A 21,172-nucleotide genomic window follows, 5' to 3' on the forward strand; every position below is an offset into this window, starting at 1 on the left:
GCTGCATAATATAAATCATTCTGACAATATCTTCAATTTTAAAAAACATTTATTATTCTTAGTACAATAAGTATTTTGATATTTGGTCTACATGAAAACATCTCAGTTTATAAGTTACTGAACGATATATGCCTAGCTTAGTCTTTTATGATAAATTACATTTCATGGATATCAGTTTCTAATGACATTCACAATCATAGCTTTCTTTTTTCTTAGGATGTTATGGTCCTAAACAGGACCTTTAAATTTCATATATTTAAACAAAATAGTTTTCTTCAGAAGAAGATTAGCCTTCATATTCGCTATCTTCAGTACGAATCCTCATTTGAAATATATTATGTCTATTTTAAATGATACCAATGGTCCAGTGAAGTAGTAACTGGGGAATATTTAAATATTCAATAACAAGACAACTAGGACACTTACCAAAATGATTTGTACGGAGATGATGATCATAAGATTGTACATTTTGAAAATATTCACCACAAATAATACACTCGTAAGCCATGGCTATAAGTATTTTTGTATATTATTTTACACACTTATGTATATATATATACTTGCAAACTCTCTCTGTCAGTAGAATGATCTCTCGATTTTTTATAGTTTAATGAATTTGTTTCTAATATTACATACACACCTGTTATTTCTTTCAACTTTTATATACAAACAAGCACGTTCACACAATAAAAGTATATGTCTTATAAATCACATACAGATTAAATGTAACTCTTGTTTTTATGCTTCTCAAACATGTCCTGCTTTTTATTTTCTATATGGAATATACCTATACTTTGATTGAGTCACGTCCATCTTTAATATATGTGTTGGGTAATGTATACTCTGTCTCCAGAGAGTAAAAGTGGGTCATGATGAAGTTGCCCTTCTGTATAAAAAGAGTTGTTTAGGAGATACATTCATTCTTTCTACAACAACATTAAAAAAAGTTATCTTCTACATTATGGAAAACAAAAAGGTAAGTTTAATCTTCATTGAAATATTACTGTTTTATACATATTACATTCTTATTGTTAATAATTGTGACTAATACGAATTGTTTCTAAATGCAGCAACGTGGTTCATCTTGTCTTTTCCAGCGAGACAAATCATCAGAATATTCTCTTCCCTATCTACTGGGAAATGACAGGTATATTGTAATTGTTCCATTTAATGATGATTTGAAGATGCTCATTCGTCAGTATAAAGACTACGGAAATGGCACATTATACCCTACCAAAAAGATGTAATATTTGCTCATGTTGAATGGCAGGAATTTAAAGGACTGATACCATCAGTGACTAGTGCTATACAACTGAAATCCTCTGAGGATTTTAGTCTGAATCATTTGAAATGTATTATTAGTGTTGTATGTGACAAGTTAAGAAATGTAACTATTGGATTTACTAAACATGATAGCATTATCAAAATATATCAAGTATTATATATTTGTTTTGTCGCTTCGTATTTAAACCAAACTGAATCAAAAATTATATCTAACATTAAAACTTGTTATTCGAAGTATATACTGAACATGTATCCCAAGCAATACAAAAACTTAGAAAGAAACCGTTTTAGTAGATTTTACTGAAACTCAGACTTTCTTCATGAATCACCATTTAAAATGAAAGTGATAGCTGGTAATACCACCTATGAAGTGTCATGTTATATATCACCGTATGTGTATTACAAAGAACGATACTATGATTCAGTTTCCAATGAGTCAAATCGTTTACTCTATGACAAATGGATTAATTTAGAATCAGTTATTAACTATGCTAATACTTCTAACGAAAGTTACCACTGGGAATGTGGACATGACAAGAGAGATATTCCAGAATGGAAAGTTAAAATTTCCACCCTGTTTATGCAACGAGGCAGGGACTTGTGAATATATGTGCAAAAAAACAAAACAGTCTTATATAAAAGTTAATTTAATCTTGAAAATCCAGATTTTTAACTTACTCAACTGTTCTTTTTAAAAACACGCCTATAATTACCTACTATAAGTGCTTCCTACTACCTTGACGAATGGGGTCATGCCTCTACAGGTAACAGCACTCTCCCTCTTAGTTGTTAGTTTTAGTTCAAATCTGTAGGAGAACACAGGGTTGTTTTTAGGTTAATTTTCTAAATAAAAATTGGAATTCTCATGTTTTTAAATTAAGATTTTTATTCTCAACAGGAGAGTCGAGAGCCGGCACGGGCCCCGGGGCAAACATCTTCGCCGGGCCTCCTTTTTATCTCTTTTTAACATTACTTATTAACAAGAAGATCATAAATTAGGGCAGCAATGAGCTCATAAACAAGACAAAATCATAGCAGTAGCCATTTTTAACTCATAGTATAAGCCTAAAAACGTTAATATAGTAACAACAAATATCTATTAAATCTATAAAGTAACAAATGTATATTAATTATTACTCAAATTATTATTTCAGTCGTTCTTAATGTATCAAGCGTCTATATGCAAAGAAAACCAAAAACTAGGCTTTTTATGATTAAACGAAGACATAGTCTAAAGGTGTCTTGCAGGCTTTACGCCATAACCATGTTTCATTTGCCCAGGTCGCTGGGCAGTTGCCCCCTTTCCCTATCGACGGCCCGATTCTCAACTTGGAAGACGTGTACAAGTATAGTTTGAAAGGTGGGATGTTGTTCAATAGTTATGTGAAGTGCATGAATATATAAATTTTGTTTCACTGACTGTTAGCCTCAGTGACATAAAAAATCCGTTCTTCGTTGTTAAACCAGATAAAACAAACAGAATCAGAAACTAAAGCTAAATGATAACCCTCGGATAAACTTGAAGAACACAGCCCAAATTGTAAGACAATGGACAATACTGTTATTTCTTTACGTGTCTAAACCAATACATTTTCAAAAAGTTAGCCTTTTGTATAGATCTTGGTAAGATATTTAAATGACAAATATGTGATTTATGTATTGTTATGTAAAATGCATGAATAGATAAACTTGATATATTTGTAATGTTACATTCAACCGACAAATATGCGAGTTCTAGTTCGAAAACAGAAAGTAATAGCCGAGAGACAGAAAATAATTTCCTAGTGTACCATCGACTATTGAGAATTTCATAATTGTACATTTAGTTTTCTGTATCGTTATGTAAAGTGCAAGACTATAGAGATAAATCTAATCGTGTTGTTGATGTCTAACAGTTTTTACGTTAATTTAAAGGAACGTTCATATAAACTGATTTTACGTAATGGATAGACACGTCTTTTATTGTAGACCATACCTTTTGTCGTGAGATCACAGAACTTAGAAGTATATCAACATATTGAAAAAATGGTCATTTTAATATTAATGGTACTTTTTTTATTATTATAGTGAAGTAACGTAGTGCATGAATAGATAAGTTTGTTTTACTGACTGACTGTTAAGGTCAGTGACATGCAAAATCCGTTCTCATTGTTAAACTGTTCACGTTTTTTCATTACAATTATTATTCTCAACTTGGAAGATGTGTACAAGTGTAATTATTTTTAGAATAATAGAGTGACGTGCATGAATAGTTAAGTTTGTTTTATTGACATACAAATTACGTTCTTCATTGTTAAACCAAACAAAACTTACAGATTCAGAAACTACATCCAAGTGTTACCTCTCGGATAAACTTGGAGAACACAGCTCATATTGCAAGACGATGGACAATAATCTTATTTCCTTACGTTTCTAAACAGTTATTTTTCAAAAAATGAGACTTGTATATAGATCTTGGAAAGTTATATTTAAACGCGAAATATGTGATTTCTGTTTTGTTATGCTAAGTGTGTTTTACTGACTGTTAGCCTCAATGACATACAAAATCTGTTCTTTATTGTTAAACCAAATAAAACAAACAGAATCAAGACGTGTATCCTTGCAAAAAATTATTGTCCAAATTTAGATCTAATAAAGATATTAATGATATATTTGTTCATACTTTGTCACAGTGTGATTCAGTGTAAAACATCTTGACTAAATATTTTATGTAGATATCTAATAGTTATTAATGATATATTTGTATATACCGTATTTTTCGGTGTATAAGACGCACTTTTTACCCCAAAATTTTATGTCAAAATCTGCTTGCGTCGTACACACCGAAGGTATGAATAATATACATGTATATATACGATATACACAAGCCATGTGTAAATATATTTAAATAGGCATGCATAGTTTAGTTCAATTGAATGTGTTATTTATAACAATAGTATTTTTTTATTTTAAAAACATAACTATTTATAATGCTCCCTAAATAATAAAAAAATAAATTATAGTAATGGATGAGAGTGAAAAAGCTTGTAAATACACGACGATCCCTGTTTAATGTGGAGCAGAATAAGGCTATTTCAGGCCTATCTTTAACAAATAAAAAATCTTTTGAGTGCTTGCCTTGGATTCAAATGTGCAATGCGCTTGACCAATTAGAGTGCTTAATGCAATTAGCATCGGTAATCGCCTAATCGGTATTTAAATTTTCATTTGATGCTCGGCAGTCTGGCACGTGCTTACAGTAAAGTTGGATGCGTCACCGAAAGCCGAAGTACCGTATCTTAGGCCTCTGGAGCGAAATAGTTTTCTTCATTTTTCGTTCTATTTTTTCACTCCTTACGATGTCTAAAGAAAAGAGACTGTCATACACAGCTAAGTTTAAATTAAGCGTGATTAATTACGCAAAAGAGAATGGAAACAGAGCTGCCGAAATTCGACTGCAAAAATAAAATTACGACAATACTAATTATAGGGATTTCTCAGCTTTTTTTTAGAACAAAATACTAAGTATAGATGAAGATATGGCTACACACATATCGATGTATCAACGAATATAAGCTATATATTAGGATTGTAACATAACCAGCACTACAACTGTAAATAGCCTCACTCGGAATGCGTTTACAATATATTGTATCAAGCTAAAACATCAGGTAGTTATTGGGTATTGATATCGATTTTACAGAAATGGAAAACTATTTTCTAGTCAAGCATACAATGGAGCTGATAACACCCTATATTGGATAAAATACAGCGGAAGTTTTGATTGTACTTGTTATACTTTTCTTTAACTTGTAACTGGATATGATTTCTTTGGGCTTTTTTGCTATCTTTTACAATTTGTTTTTCATATTGAGCAATAATTAGTCTTATCATTGGGTAAAATAATAGACCAATTTTCTTTAATACTGAAACGTTGAAGGTAATTATATGATTTGATTTATCAGTCGAGTTAAGGAATTGACTTTCACATAACTATCGATTTGGTAAATTTCTCGTCAAAGAAGCATATATTAAGAAAATCTCCGATATACATTTTTTGCATTATTTCACGACGTATTCACTTTTTTGTAATCATCACGTACACTTTCATCATTGATATTTAAAACATTCTCATTTTAATTAGGCAATGGTCGTTTCTTTCTGCAGTTTGTTCCATTATTAGTACTTGCCAATATATATTATGACCGCTTCCTCAACGTCTCCGACTCAGTTTAACAGAAATTGATAATCCATCACATTCAGCCACAACGAGATCATGTTAAGCATTTTGAACATCTTGCCATTTGCAAGATAAAGGTTTCATTTTGAACTAGATTGCAATTCTTTCGTTAGTTGTTGAAGGAGTCGTCGGAAATTTCAATTCATCGATTTGGAGCAGCCAGTGGTCCACTGAAGCTAAAAATAAACTAAATCATAGTCACTTTGGCCAATGATAATACTCGAAATAGGAAAAAAAAAAAAACTTTACTGCAATGGCTCATTTTTCTGACCAACATGAGATTACCCAATTTGTAGATACGGGCGGTTTAAAAAATATTCACATGTTTTAAACAATGTTCACTCATTACATTCAGTTCTATTAATCTTTGGAAGAAGCCATTCACAACTATCGTTTTTCAAACCACTTTATTCTAGTTTTAAATTTGAGCCATATATAAACTCATACAAGTATTACGACCCGGGAACTGTTTAGTTTTTTTCTTTATCTATAAGAGAATTAAAATGATGCTGGTAGTAAAAGTATAGATTCTATGAAAAGTTTCACAGCCACGTGAAATAACTATCACTTCATTTTATATACGTGAGATTACAAGCACAAACTAGCAAAACACAAATCAGTTAAACACAACACAAATAATTTATTTTTTGTTAGCCTTTATAGTCAAGAATAGATTTCTTGAAGAATATTACACTAGTATTATAGAATTATTACTTTAAGTCTGAATACAGTTCTTTATATTTTTGAGAAATTCCTTTGATGTTTCCTTATTTGAAGTTTAGATGTATTGCAATAATGTAATGTAAAATTCTTATCCAATGTACATGACATTATGTTGCATTGCCAGTTCTATAATTCACTTTACACGAAAATCTCTTTGTCTTTCTTTTACAGTATGTTACAGACATTGTGGAAAATTCTAAGTCTTACATCAATATAGAAACTAGTATATTATGTTTCATTGACATTTACTTAATTATCAGATATCATGACCTATGTATAATTATATTGCCTATCTTTATAAATTCATCTTTCACTTTTATCAATAAATGCAACTTTACTTCTTGCTCAAGCAACTTTCTAAATAAATCTTCACGTTATCTACTCAAGATATTCAGTACAAAAGCCATTCTTCAGTCAGATTGCTAAATGTTGCTCTAAAATAGCGATAGGAAGTTTTTAATAACAAATTTTGAATCTTGTAAATTCAGAAAATTGTATACGTTGATTCTGAGAAATGTATATACAGTTTGACTTTTGGTAAATCTAAAACATGCACACATCTCCACGACAAAACTATAATTAGTGGATAAAAATAAAGGCTGCAAATCTTTAATCTAGTGCAGTATCATTGAAATTATAGTTATAAATTTAGGCAGGAAGTTTGTAGTAGTCTATTACAAAGACCAAGTAGTCAAAGACAGAAAGAAATAAGACATATATGAATATGGAATAATAAAAGCCTTTTCAGTAACTAGTTTACATGTGTAAACAGTGTAACATCAATACCAGATTGTCTTGTGATGACCAAATTTATCTGTTAACAGCTCAAAAGATTCTGTGACATACTGTCAATGCTACTAACTCTTATTGACAATATTAATATTAAAAGTTGAAATATTACAAACTAAGTATAAGCAATACATTCTGTTAAAACTACTGAACACTACATAATATTAGTAAGTAAAATAAAAATATTAGGAACTAAAGTTTTGCTACAATTTCTTTTTCCATTTACTTCATACATAAATTCGAAATAATATTGCAGACTTCAGGACACATTAAAAATTGTTACTGATAAATAATTTTGAATTATAACTTTACATTTGGCACAAACTGGATAACATAAAATAATACACAAGTTAAAAAATGAGAAATAAGTTTTATATAAAAAACAGACATTTAGTGTCTTTGGTTATAATTATTTGATTTAAGTACTCAAGGACAAAATAAATATAAATACTCATACACATAAGGGTTACTATTACTTCAGCAGAAACAGTACAAAACAAAAATCCAAGTACAATGCATTATGAAATTAGAAATGCTGCAGTACACAAACACGATCAAATTTGAACCAATAACAGAACCCTAATACCACTCTGTCTTCATTGAAGGTTCTAAGCAAAGTATCATTATTTTTTGTATATTAAATAGAACAGTGAGAAATTCAGTACAATCTTAATGCAAGGTTTAAAAAAACAAGAGTGAATAAGCAGAATCAAATGACCCACACTGTACAGTTCTTACTATAAGATTGAAGAGTATTACTTTAAACAAACTCAAAGTCTTCTAGTTATTTCCTGAAATTAAGAATTAAATGTATAATAAACTCCATTACTTCTACAATAATACATATTATTAGATACATTAAAGTATTATGGTACATTTTTTTCTTTTAACTGTGTTTAGATCAAACTCACGAGAAGAAAAACTTGACTTGTACAATGATTTTTTAATAAAATTCATTATATCTATTTACTAAACTTCTTATAGACCATGAATTATTTAACTTTATATGGACGAAGGTGCTCTGAGAAATTAACATTTGTTTATCAGTTCTACTTTGCAATTCTGTTAACACACGCAACTATTTTATTCAAACCAAGTTGAAAATTGAAACATTGGCAGGTTTTGTAAATAGAAAAAAAAAGCATCAAAAGCAAATCATTTATTGGCAGTGAGTGAACTGTAAATGCTGGCTACAGCTCTACCAAACTAAACACCAGGTCTTTATTCTGTCAAAGCTGGAATGGCTGAAGTATGGAAGTTGGCCGACTTATTCTGCTGATGATAATTGAAATAGTTGGGCCCTTTGTCCAAAGCAGTAGACTAAATAAAAGAAACACCATTTTAAAACCAATTTTGTAAACCAACCCTAAAAATTAAGTTGTCACGACTCATGTGAATGAATGACACATTTTAATTAATTTTAACAACTGTTTACAAATATGTGGTATTTCCTGTCAATCTACCAAGTTCGTCAAAGCTTATTACTGTGATAAGTACTTAATTTTCTGAAAACTGAACTTGTTGTGTAGGGAATTGTCTTACAAAACTAACCTTTCATTCCCATAACTAAAGCTTTCAGGTTTTTAAATTACAAATATATTAACAGATAATTTCTAAAACAAACTGTTGAGAAATAGTGTTTGCAAGGCAGAAGAATGGCTAAAAAATCTAATATCTAACAGCATGACAAATGAAAGTATCCAAAGATAATAAAAATTCTTAGGTATGTCAAACAAAACAATATAATACATATTCTTACATATACAAAAACATACATTTAATTGTAGCTTAACTTAAACAATATATTTGTATGCACATAAACAATACCTTTGGGGGGGGGGGAGAAGTATGGCTGGTATGTGTGACAATTCATTATCTACAGATAACCCCTAACGATAGACAACTTATCTATCTTACCAATAGCAACTGAGTGTATCCATCTATTTTTCCCATACGAGATATATTTGTTCAGTAATTTAACAAAAATTCATCATTTAGTTTTGTTTTAACAACTTTATACAATTCAAGATAGAGGAAAATACAACAGCTCTTAATAACTTAAGAGTGATGGCAACCTTCAAACACTTGAGGCATATTTTTTTTTTTAATTATTATTATTACTACACATTTAAAATCATATAGAATTCCATTTGCATTTTATTAACATAAATTTGACTGAACTGAAAAGTGAAATATTTAGAGCTAGCTATTAGCTATAGTACCAAGGTTCATTAAACCCCAGCTTTAAACAAAGCTGTAAACAAGTTAGGTACAGCTAAAGCAGCAAAACCGAATATAGAAAAATGCTAAACAAAAGTTATACCACAGCCAAATGAGGTGTAGCTAACAAAAGCAGGAATGTAAGTAAACTGCTAAACAATGAATAAAGAGGGCTGCAGGAGCTTCACTGAAAACCAACTAACATTATAAATACAGCTAAGTCAACAGTTTAATAACATGTCACATGCAAATTATAGAGTAGCCTAACCCCTTTAATAATGGGGGTGGGGGTATTAAAGTAAAACAAAGGTTACACTACAACATATATACATAAGATCTACTGATGTAAATATATAGTACAATAGAAATTCTTTCAAGGTATACAAAGTAACGAGTGGCGTAATACATTGAAGTATGAACAGTCAATACATAAAAGTTTGCTGCTAAAATTACATTCATATTGATCTTGTGTTATACAAGAATATAGAATTTGTACATGTTCCAATATATCCACATATTCCTCATCCTACATGAAAATTACCACTCTGATGTATTTCTATTCAATTTCACAAAGCATAATACAATTATGTTAAAACTGGAACTGAAATCTTATTGTATTATTAAAAACTAAAATTTTAAAGGTCAAAATTATTTTATTATTGCTCAAAGTTTATAAATATCAAAATTCCTATTCAGAATTATGTATTTTAAGTTTAAGTTTTACAAATGTTTTCTAGACAAGTTTAGATCAAATGCAATGATGTGGTACTAAATAGAGGTAGTCATCAGCAATCATTTGCATTATTATACAAAAAGTAACTTTAAAAAACATTGACATGGCTGGCCTAGATGTAATTTTTGAGCAATGCTAAAAAATGCTTTGAGTCTTCTGCATACCAATAAGTTATGAGCATTTTAAACCATTCATCAACAAAGAAAATTTAGTAGCAAATCTGTTCTTGAATAGTATAAAAATAAAATAAAAACAAATAAGAAAGTTTCAAGGAACTCGTGCTGTATGAAGAAGGTATCACCAAAAATATATTAAACAATTTGTACAATACTTAAAATGAATTCTACAATTTAGTGTTTCTATTACTTATTTGAAGCATGACAAGAAATTTGAACAAATTAAGTACTGATATAATCAGCTTATTGGTCTTAAAATAATTGACATAATATTAATTTTTCTTTTAACTTACTCATTGGAATAGACTTAAAAAACCAAGCATTATTTTGCATTAATGTATGGAATTAGTAACCTTTTACACTGATTAATTTTATATTATTAGGCCCATAATTATAACTGTGCTATATAGTTTAATGTAATCTTTTTAAAAAACTATACCTTGAAAATTAACGAATTTTGTCTTCAGTGTCTTTAGAACAAAACTATTTAACTACTTGCTTTAGCTCTTTTGCTAAGAGATTCATATATATTTTTAATTTTTATAATCAAGTTATATCATTATCATATGAAAATATATTTAATAACTGCCACTTGATTTTTTATAGCTAATTTTGATGCCTAAAGATGACAATATTAAAAAAATATTGCTTTAAAGAAATTCTAGAAACCACATTGGATATAGGTTAACAGGATCCTTGTTATCACTGTTTAGTGTTTAATTAGTTTCACAGCTTCTATGCACAACAAATTGATACTGCAATAACCTTGATAAAGAATAAAACTAAAACAAAAACAAAAAATCATTACAAAGCTGAAATAAACACAAAACATGAAGAAAAAAATAAGGAACAGTATACTTACTCCTCATGTTTGACCCCGTGGTGGTCACTGGCTCCAACTCTGAGATAACGTGAGAGTAGAAGAGAGGAGAAGGCAAGGAGGGAAAACAAGCAGTATGACAGAGCTCAGCAAACATAGTGCAAGTAAATCACAATACTAGCGTTACTGGAAATCACAGAGGTCAAACCAATTGAAAGTTAGTAGGAGGTTAGGTTTAGCAAGATTCCATGCCAGTAAAGCTAAGACTGTACAAAGGGTTTTAACTTTTATTAATACGAGTTTAATTTTGAAAGACATTTAAAAGTGGAATGCTATTACATAAAACCAGATATCACAGTAAAAGTTATAATAACAAAACCTAGATATTACACACTGTTATTAGTTGTGCACGTTAGAAACGTGCAAAATTGAGGTGTTTAAATTTTGGCTTTAAACAAATTCCTTTCTTAGTCTGCATTAGTATACTTTTCTATTTTATATACCCTACAACAGAATCACCAAAAGTTGTGTTAGTGCTTATTTTAACAATGACATATACATATCTATATCTATCTTGAGGTGTTCCAATGCAGGAAAAAATAAATATTAACAAAGATGAAGGATGTGCAGCTTGTGTTTCTTCTGTTTATTTTTTACAGCATTTTTGGAATTTTGAGACTGCTCTTAAGCTTTATAAGCTAACGATGTCCTTCAATACTCCCATAAAACTTTTCACTGACTCTTAGAAATAGTGATAAACATAATAACCTCGGGTAGTATCCAAATATAAATATATATATATAAAAAGACTGCCCTGTCTAACTTTCTGGTATATTTTATACAGATATATTCTAAATAAAACAAATCTATTGCTACAGAATACCTTGAGTAAAATTTAATATCATAAAATAATATATACATATATATCTCAGACTTTGAAAAACTACTGAATGGACAGTTCACAGTAAATAGCAATGGTGTCAGTCAAAAGATATATTAAACACTAAGTATTGCAATTGTTATAATGAAAGTCTTCATGTTCTTTTTTTACTCATAAAAGAGTTCAATTGAAACATTGACAATTAACCGACAATTTGAATGTAACTATGCAAAAACAAGAAGTGCCTACAAAAACATTCTCATGCGCTTTTGACAGTCAAGGAAATCTTACTGAAAAGAAATTAACAAAAGTAGAGCAAGATAGATTTTGTGACAATTAAAGTGTTCCCGCAATTTCTCTAATGTTGTCTTCACTTGACAAAAGTAGGTGTTTCCATAGTACATCTATACCAGGAACATGTTTATGAACATATTAAATGCAGGTATATGTATAAAGTCCAGATTTTTACCCTTGACCAATAAATCAGAAAACACGGACATATTTGCATGTTTGGGTCAAGCTTAAATGTCAGAATAGAAGCAACTACCCAACAATAGATCCTCAAAGGCACTTTCCAATTCTGTATTTATCTGATTTCTATGTGCTCATAGTTTCAAAGTGTTTAAATACATGAAATTAAGAAGTAAACTAATTCAAAGTAGTTAAGTCTTCATTCAAATTTAAGGTTATAATTTATTCAAAAAACTGAAAAAAAATCAAAAAAATCTTCACCATATTTAAAAAGTTTAATACTAATAAATAAGTTTCAAATCTACATTAATCTCTGTAATACGATATGTGACTGCTTCTGTATAACCATAGTAATGTAATAAGGTAAAAAAGATGAAGCAATCTTTGACAAAAAATGAGACCAATTCATAAATACACAAAAGAAAAAAAAACGTATAAAAAATGTAATATATAAAAAGAAAATGTCAATAGTGCAACAACATTCAGAAATTTTCTACAGGAAGTTAAAGATAACGAATCACTCGCAGTTGAATGAACCATTAAAAGCTTTAACAACTGAACATGGACTTATTTCGTACAAAAATCACCATCACTTCAAAGATGCATTTTGAGATGGTGAAATGGACTTTTTTCTTGAAAATTTACATTAAGAAATGGACTGGTAGGATTTCTTCCATAATCTCGTACCTTAATTTTAACCAATGCATTGTTAAATCAAGTATGTACTGAAATATTTCAGTAAAATTGCACAAACAATTTAATGAAGATTTTCCTTAAGTTATGTTGATAGTTAATACAAGTTTATAGAAAAGTTTGTACTAGATTTAGTTTTTGTTCTTATAAAGCCACTCTTCAAAAGCCAACTTAGAACAATAAAAAAGTTTAAGCTTGCCAACAGTGACAGTGTAGCTGTTTTCATAGTTCACTCTAGCAAAAACATATGCTTGCTTACATTAGAAGTTTTCTATGCCTGATGATTAGGTATACTGTTACTGATCTGTTATTACATACCTCCATGTATACCTAACACAGAACAGGTGTGTAAGCATGGTTCACATACAAAGAAGACCTAGGGTCCTACTGTTATGATATAATTATATATAAATACCACACATAGGAGGTCTTCAGAGACCATTATTACAGCTAAAGCATTATTTACACACACACACACACACACACACACACACACACACACACAGTTTCATTTACTTCAAGTGTAATTTATATCTCAAATAGCACCCACTATAGTGCTATGTTTGTAAACACATTACAGTGTTGTTTGTGTTGAAAAATTATTTAAACTGCACATGAATGGAAATATCTTTAACAGCTTTCAAACATGCAAGAAGTCTGAATAATGAGCAAACACCAGTTTATTTTGTGTAAAAAATTTATATCAAAATTGAAATCCAATTATGAAAATTGCAAATACTTGTATATCGGTAAAGTTTGCTGGTTGCATATGTGGAACAATGATGATGATGAATATTGATAATTCACTTAAAAAGTAAAATGTGTACTAACGTGTGTGCATGCATTAACACACGACTGTTCCTGAAGGTGAAGAAGTAACACTAAAAGCAAAATAAAAGGAAAATGTATCATACAGCTTTGGGTTATTTTTTATGGTATAACATTTGAATTACCAGAGATAGGTATGACTAGATCTTGAAAAGGTACATCCAATACTTGTTACATCATAAAAAAATAAAACAAGTATATATTTTAATTTTAGGCTTCAATTGCACTCTAGAAACTAAAGAGACCTAAGGTAGCAGACAAACACAACTGCTGGGTAAGCTATGTGGACTAGAAGGACTAAGGTGTGCTGGGGGAGGGGGTTAGTATCAGCTACTTACAGCAATCAGAGCAATGCCTGCAGATTGGAGTGAAGATTTAGGCTTATGGTCAAAGTGCATGCTAAGTTTTCGTGAGACAGTCAAGTGCATATCGTTGTCTCGAGCAGTATCAGCCTGTAGGTGAAAGGAAAATTATCTTCTTAGTTACTTCTAAAGAACAAAAAAAATAAATGATCAAAAATGGAACATTACTCTACAAAAACAAAATAGAAAAAAGCTGTGTTTATCAAACTGATATTGAACATTTCATAAATATAAAATTAAAACTTTTACCTTCTAACTAACAGAAGGGATTACTTGATCACAATAGGAAGAATGAACAAAATGAATGTACAAACTTTAACTTGATGTTTTAAAAATCAAATAGGTTTGGTTGATAAAAATAAACTTACTGCTACCCAGGGATGTTCCAGAACTTGGGAAGCAGAGAACCTGCTCCGAGGATCAACCTGAAGCATGTTCAAAATCAGCTCCTAAAGACAATCACAAGAGAGACAATTAACATCTCTAAAGAAAATACGCAACAAATAAGACAAAAAAATCTACAATTTCAACCCAGAATTATGGCTATTTAAGTAAAGATTTAACAATCTATTTAAAATATAGTTGGGAAGATCAGGACTAACATTCAATTCAAATTGGTGGTTGACATTCATAAGATGGTAATAAAAGGTATTTTGGAATAATAACCTGATGAAGTCAGATTAGTTATCTGTCTGGACACATAAATACTGATGTCTTAACATTAAATCTTGTAAAATTATTATAAAAACATCAATCTCACCTATATGAATTCCTCAATCCTCACTCATTAAAACCACTAACTTTCTACACCAGGTCAAAGTCAATATCAGATTGACTTCCCAAGATGCCAGGAATAGAATTTTAAATTTTAAGATTTTCTAGGAGGTGTTTGATATTTTTATGGAAGATTTGAAAAATTATGAATTTTGGAGCTACAGAGAGTATTGTAAAAACAACTCATGTTAATTTAAAACCTCTAAATTATTCTTATATAAAATGCTGACTACCATGGACTTCCTCAACAAAGTATTAAAAGCAGTGGCAAATTCTAAGATTTGTTCATTAGGTTCCAATTTTAAATACCATAATTAAAAAAAATTAAATAGCTTACATCAACCAAATACAATTTTTCATCTAATTGGAAATTACTTTCTACACCTTCATTATGTCAGTAAATGCAATCGACTGTAAATGTTGATTTCACATGCAAATTGTCTTGAATATTTCATCTAACTTTTACATGCATACTGCTTCACTTTTGTCCAACAGTAACATTTCAACTTCTACAGAATATTCTCGTATAACACAAAAAGCAATCTTTTTACCTTTGCTGAATCAGAGATATCATCCCAAAATGGACTAGTGAATTCAAACTTTCCTGCTAAAATCTGGTCAAATAGTTCGTCTTGGTCATTTGTTTCACTGTTCAGTTATTATATTAAAAAAATAAGCTAGTAAATATACATAAACACACACACACACTAAAAACTATTTCACAGCAATTACCAAATTCTATGTGCCAATTTATATAGGCAACTAAAATTTCTAATAAATAATTTCAAAGCTTTGATTTATCTAATACTTTATGTATGGCAACTTAGAAATGAGAGAAAAAAGCTGCCATAATCATTATTATTTTTAAAAGAATTGCTGTCTTCCAAATTTTAAAATTAAAACAAAGCTTCATAGAGGTTTTACAAATAAAAGATTGACATTCTTGAATTAATGGACATAATGACAAACATTATCAATTATAAATCAAGGTATTTTTGAACTTCAGGTATCCCTCCAGCATGAAGCTCAGTTTTTTAATAAGGAAACTAATATTTTTAGAAGGATACATCTACAAACCTTATTTATTAAATACCAGTTAACTCAAACTACAGTTTAACTCTACCCACTGTTTTTTTTAAGTTTAAACTAATTGGATATACTATAAATTAGTAGTTGTAAAACCAATGTTTCCTGAAGATAGGTCCAGATCTTCTTTAATTATAAATAAAGAAGTTTGGAATCTCTTCTTCACAGTCCCCGATGGAAGAATCATTGCAGTTTAACTCTTTCATCATGGACTCGGTCCCTAGGACCGACCTCGTATCATTTTGTGTTTGTTATAGTTTTCATTCTATAACTTTTAAATTAGTAAGCGCATGTTAACGAAATTTGGCTGATTATCAGTAAACATTACAATGCTTTCATACACAAAATATAATTTTTTTTTATATTCAGTCTTGAGGTTTTTAAAGCAATGTTTTTCTCATGCCCCCCTTTTTTCTTTTTGCATGTTGACTATCAAACATGTAAAGTAATTATCATTTTAAGATTAAAAATACTTTTATGCATCAAAATTTTCAAATTTCACATCCAAAATCTTTATAATGTCCAGATAGTTAACAAATGTTTAAGAAAAAAACTATATTTTACTTATTATTTTCAGTAACAAATCTCTGTATGAGTTTGGTAGATTTGACTGATCTCATAATCACCATAAAAATTAGAAAATAAATATAAATTATGCCTTTTCCATTCTAGAATGACAACAAATTTTAACACAAATGTTTAGACTAAATATCTTAAATCTCATAACATTATACATTTATATATATTTATTATCTTTATTATATTGACCATGCACACATGTTACTGTATCCAATAATATAAAACTAACCTTTAGTCTTTACAAAGTGACCTGTCTTAGCTGCGTTTTAGTAGAGTAGTATTTTGTAAAATAGTCACATTTCAAATATTATACCTTATATATGTATATAGATTATTGCTATTTAGAAATAAGTTTTAAACGTATTTTTCTTAAAACATAGAACAGTAAATGAGGTAAGGAAAACAATTATCTCTTCTAATTACAAACTTTGAACTCTGTTGCTAAGCCTGTTAAAATTTTACATGTGGAGGATACGAAACAAATTTGACCGACCTCATAAAAAAAAAAATTACAATTGAATTTTATTATTTTATAACCCTTTGAACAGTGTAACTACTGTCCGCGTCATTATAAGTTGTAAATCAATCAGGGAACATGCAGCTCCTGTTATGCTAACAAATTACATTACCCACAAGCTGCTCACATGTGCCTCATGAAACATTTTTATTATAATATTATCATTATTATTTATTTTACCTAATTAATCTTAACAAACCAAACATGATCCCTATTTTTACATTTTAGTTACTTTTATAATCATACATAAAGAACAAACATGAAAAACAAGAAATAAAATACTTAACCAATCTTTCTTTTTCTTGCTGTCGGTTTTTGGACAGTGTTAACCCTTAATTTCTGTTATACTATAGATAGCAATGCACTTAATTTTTATTTAATTAAATAATGCACCAAAGAATATAGACTAATAACATGCAAAAAGTAGACAAATTCACTTACCTCTCAAAACTTTCCTGGCTATGTGACAAGAGCCGTTACAAATTCATCCAAGCTAGTCATTAACTTTCCCACGAGAATGATGTTAGTACTCTGAGTGAAATTGACATCTAACTATTCAGAACATAATGTTATACAATATGTCATTTGCTATATGAAAACCTTGACTTTCTATTGGTTATAGGAGATATATAATAAAACATAAGAGAGAACTATCAACGAATTGTGAAAGAGAGGATGTAACAGGTGGGTGTGGCTGGAGAGGTCTGATATTCTATTCATAGTTCTGTAACCAAACAAAATTGAAGGCTATAAAAATTATGGTCTGTCTAAGCAATAACAATTTTATAGAGAGTAACTATATTGAAGAGTGGTGGATAAAATAGGGATGATGACATGCTAAGAGAAAATGTGTCACGTGGGTCACACTAGTGGAAACTCAGGATTTTTAAAAAATATTGCTTTGTAGAATTAAGAACTTAAAAACCTGTATACTATTAAAATATGGATTATTAACTAAAATTTTATGCTATTCTAATTGGTATAACAAACAAAGTAGTTTCATAAAATTTTGAATGCATAACACTAAAACTTTGTGTCATGTGCTGTAAAGGATACCCGTGGCAATAGGGTTAATAGTATACAAGTTTTAAATTTACTTTTAAAAAAAAAAGAAGGAAAAAGAATTTCCCCTACCATGAGAGTTGACATTTGCTCTCTAAGCATGCTCATCTTCTCTAATTTATTTACCACCCCTTCAAGAAGTATGAAATTAATGTGAATTACTCTTTATGGTATCGACATTTCACAAGCAAAGCATGATTTTTGTAGCATTCAATCATATTTGGTCACAGAGCCATGAAATATACAATAAGACCCCTCTTGCCACATCCATCTGTCATATCCTCTCTTTCGGAAATTGCCAATAGTTTTTTGCGACGTCAATACTACATTTACAACCAATAGAAAACCAAGGTTTTAACATATTAAATGACGTATAATATATTACATTGTTCTCTGTAAAAAGAATTGTTAATTTTGCTTTTAGTTTAAGCTCAGTTCCCACAGGAAACACATCAACAAACTCAGATGAAGTTTTAATGGCTCATCTCATAGTTAAAAAGCCAGAAACATTGTAATAGTTATGGGACATTGTCTGCTTTTGACACATTATTAGTCTGTGTGCTTTGGTACATTATTTAATTAAATAAAAAATATTTAGTGTTATACTACCACTAGTATAAAAAAGTAGGGTTTAAATGTCATCAAGAACAACAAAATAAAAGACGATGGTGACGACCCAGGAAACTTGCGTTAGTTAAGATTAGGTGAAATAAATAATTATATTAAGAAAAACATTTTCACAAAGTTTGCTTAATTCAATAGTGTAACATGAGCTGCAGTTCACTAGTACCTCTACTATAGTCTCGATGAGCTTCTAAAGGTACAAGTTCAAACTTTAGACATTAGTTTCATATTTCAACAGCTAAAATTATTGGTTATATCTTCCCCTCCCTGACTGCTGGACACCAGGCTCACACTCCAAAGTAATTTGATGCTAAGCAACAGTCTTTTTTTAGCCTTTATTGGGATGCTTATAACCAATAGAAGGAGCAGATTTCATGGTTAGTCTCTCCAGACTAGAAGGAAAGCAAACAATAGATTACTCTTCAAATGACAAGTGAATTGCTGCATTATATCCATTGTGGATATCAGTATCCCTAGCACTTGGCTATTATTTCTCACCTTATGCATATTAGTTTGATGCAGTTAAACTGCATTAAGGTTTTACTTTTATATTTTAGTTAATTACGTATGATTTCCATTTTAAAATTCATATTTGAAAGATTTAATGACTTTTATTTTACCTGTGGTCGACTTGCTCATGAATGCTTATAAAAACAGGCATATGCAGCATGATTTGATGATTTTGCATGTGGCAAATGCATCTCTGCCAATCATAACTTTATAATGGCTCACTGGCACCAGTTGATGTATCGACATAAATAATAAAAGGCACAGAATTGGAAAGGAAAATAAAACATTAAAAATAAACTACGCAAAATGATAAAGATGTGAAATTATGCATACAAACCAAAGACAATATTTTAAGGCTAATCTATGAAATTAATAAAATAAAGTAGATATTTGAATTTCTTAATTATAAATACTGATGATAATAGCTAGAGTTAGTGACATAGTAGAGAAAATGGAAAATCAAATACAAACATTTACTTTAAAAACTTCCAATATTCATTTAGGAAGTTCTAGAGATTATATGAATGAAATGTGAAAACCGTAATGTAACAAATAGTATTTTTATACTCAAAATGAAAATCACTGCAGGTGAGCTATTCAGAGTTCAAGTGCAAATAATTACATTAAATAACAATTTTTTTTTATATTAGAAATAGAAAAAATCGAAATGAAATATTTTATTTTTCTGACACTACATACTTTTAGGAAGGATCTTGTCAAATTTCAAACAACTTCATGTACTAGTTTTATTTTTGGAACAAAATATAATGATAGGGATGTTAGGTCCTGCAGATCGCTGGTAGTAAGAGGTTAAGAGCAATGCAGAAAAAAACTGGAGTCTAAAGTGATTTTCATCACAAACATTAGTCATATTGGTCCCACTGCTTCACCAGTTTGACATTTAACACCAGAACATTATTATCCTATTCAAAAAACCATGGAACACTTGAAATCATTACCGAGTTAAAACAACCTACCTAACAAATGGTGGAAAACCAGAGAGAAGGATATATGTTATCACTCCAGCAGCCCAGATGTCAACTTTCAATCCATACCTAAAAGCAAGCAAAAAAACCAAAAAATAAATTACAATTCTTCAAATCCACTAAATCTTCATATGAATAGCATATCATAATAAGAAAGTAATATTACTGCACATAGTAAATAAGCTGAAGTAGGTTAATATTACGAAAAGAAAGAGTTTCCCGCACAAATAATCTACAGAGGCTGAGAAAACCGCTAAGGGGACATTCTGAGCTTTTGATTGGTTATACGCACATTGTTAGGCAAAGTAGGTGTAAATAAGCAAGTATTTTCAAAAAATGGAAGAGGTGGGCGGGACCACCTTGGTTGATTCGGTATTCGATAAAGGTATCAGTATCTCAGAAAATAGAAAAGATAGGAGATCCTTATCATAGATTATAGCCTGTCCATATCGGTAAATTTAGTATCTAATTTGTAAGAAATTAGACTTTATTTGGACATCACAACCATCTAATTTGAACCAATGCTGCATTAAACATACCATGTGACATACAAAAATCGATATTCAGTTATTGTTTTTTAATATTTACTTTATAATTCAAATTTTAGTAGTACACATTTGTTAATTTTTTTAATTCAAATCTACAATTTGATACCAAACTTATTGACATACATTCATAGAATAGTAGTTCAATAAAATTTTGAATGTAAGTCTATAAACGTGATGCCATGCCTTTGACCTGTGATCTTAGGTAGACCCATGTGGGTGATTTTTCGAGGACACTAATGTTTTACCTTACAGCTTGGAATCTAACATTTTTTAGACCCAAATACAGCT

The 21,172-nt window shown here is 29.8% G+C and overlaps 1 protein-coding gene across 5 annotated transcripts in view; it reads right to left on the reverse strand.

Annotated features, from left to right (window-relative positions):
- Positions 1–5,891: 5,891 nt before the first annotated feature.
- LOC106459534 (serine/threonine-protein kinase DCLK1-like) overlaps positions 5,892–21,172 on the reverse strand; it is a 68,381-nt gene continuing 53,100 nt past the window's right edge. For 2 of the 5 annotated variants that reach the window (XM_022386038.1, XM_022386037.1), the window contains 5 exons: positions 20,328–20,405; positions 15,524–15,620; positions 14,567–14,647; positions 14,175–14,288; positions 5,892–8,335 (listed from right to left, as the gene is read on the reverse strand). In XM_022386038.1, coding sequence (XP_022241746.1) covers positions 8,237–8,335; positions 14,175–14,288; positions 14,567–14,647; positions 15,524–15,620; positions 20,328–20,405 — 469 coding nt within the window. In that variant the 3' untranslated portion in view covers positions 5,892–8,236. Of the gene's footprint in view, positions 8,336–11,006; positions 11,231–14,174; positions 14,289–14,566; positions 14,648–15,523; positions 15,621–20,327; positions 20,406–21,172 lie in introns of all 5 variants that reach the window. The other 3 variants (XM_022386039.1, XR_002610586.1, XR_002610585.1) reach the window with 3 other exon arrangements.

The sequence above is a fragment of the Limulus polyphemus genome, unplaced genomic scaffold, assembly GCF_000517525.1.
Source record: "Limulus polyphemus unplaced genomic scaffold, Limulus_polyphemus-2.1.2 Scaffold623, whole genome shotgun sequence".
Classification (NCBI taxonomy): domain Eukaryota; kingdom Metazoa; phylum Arthropoda; class Merostomata; order Xiphosura; family Limulidae; genus Limulus; species Limulus polyphemus.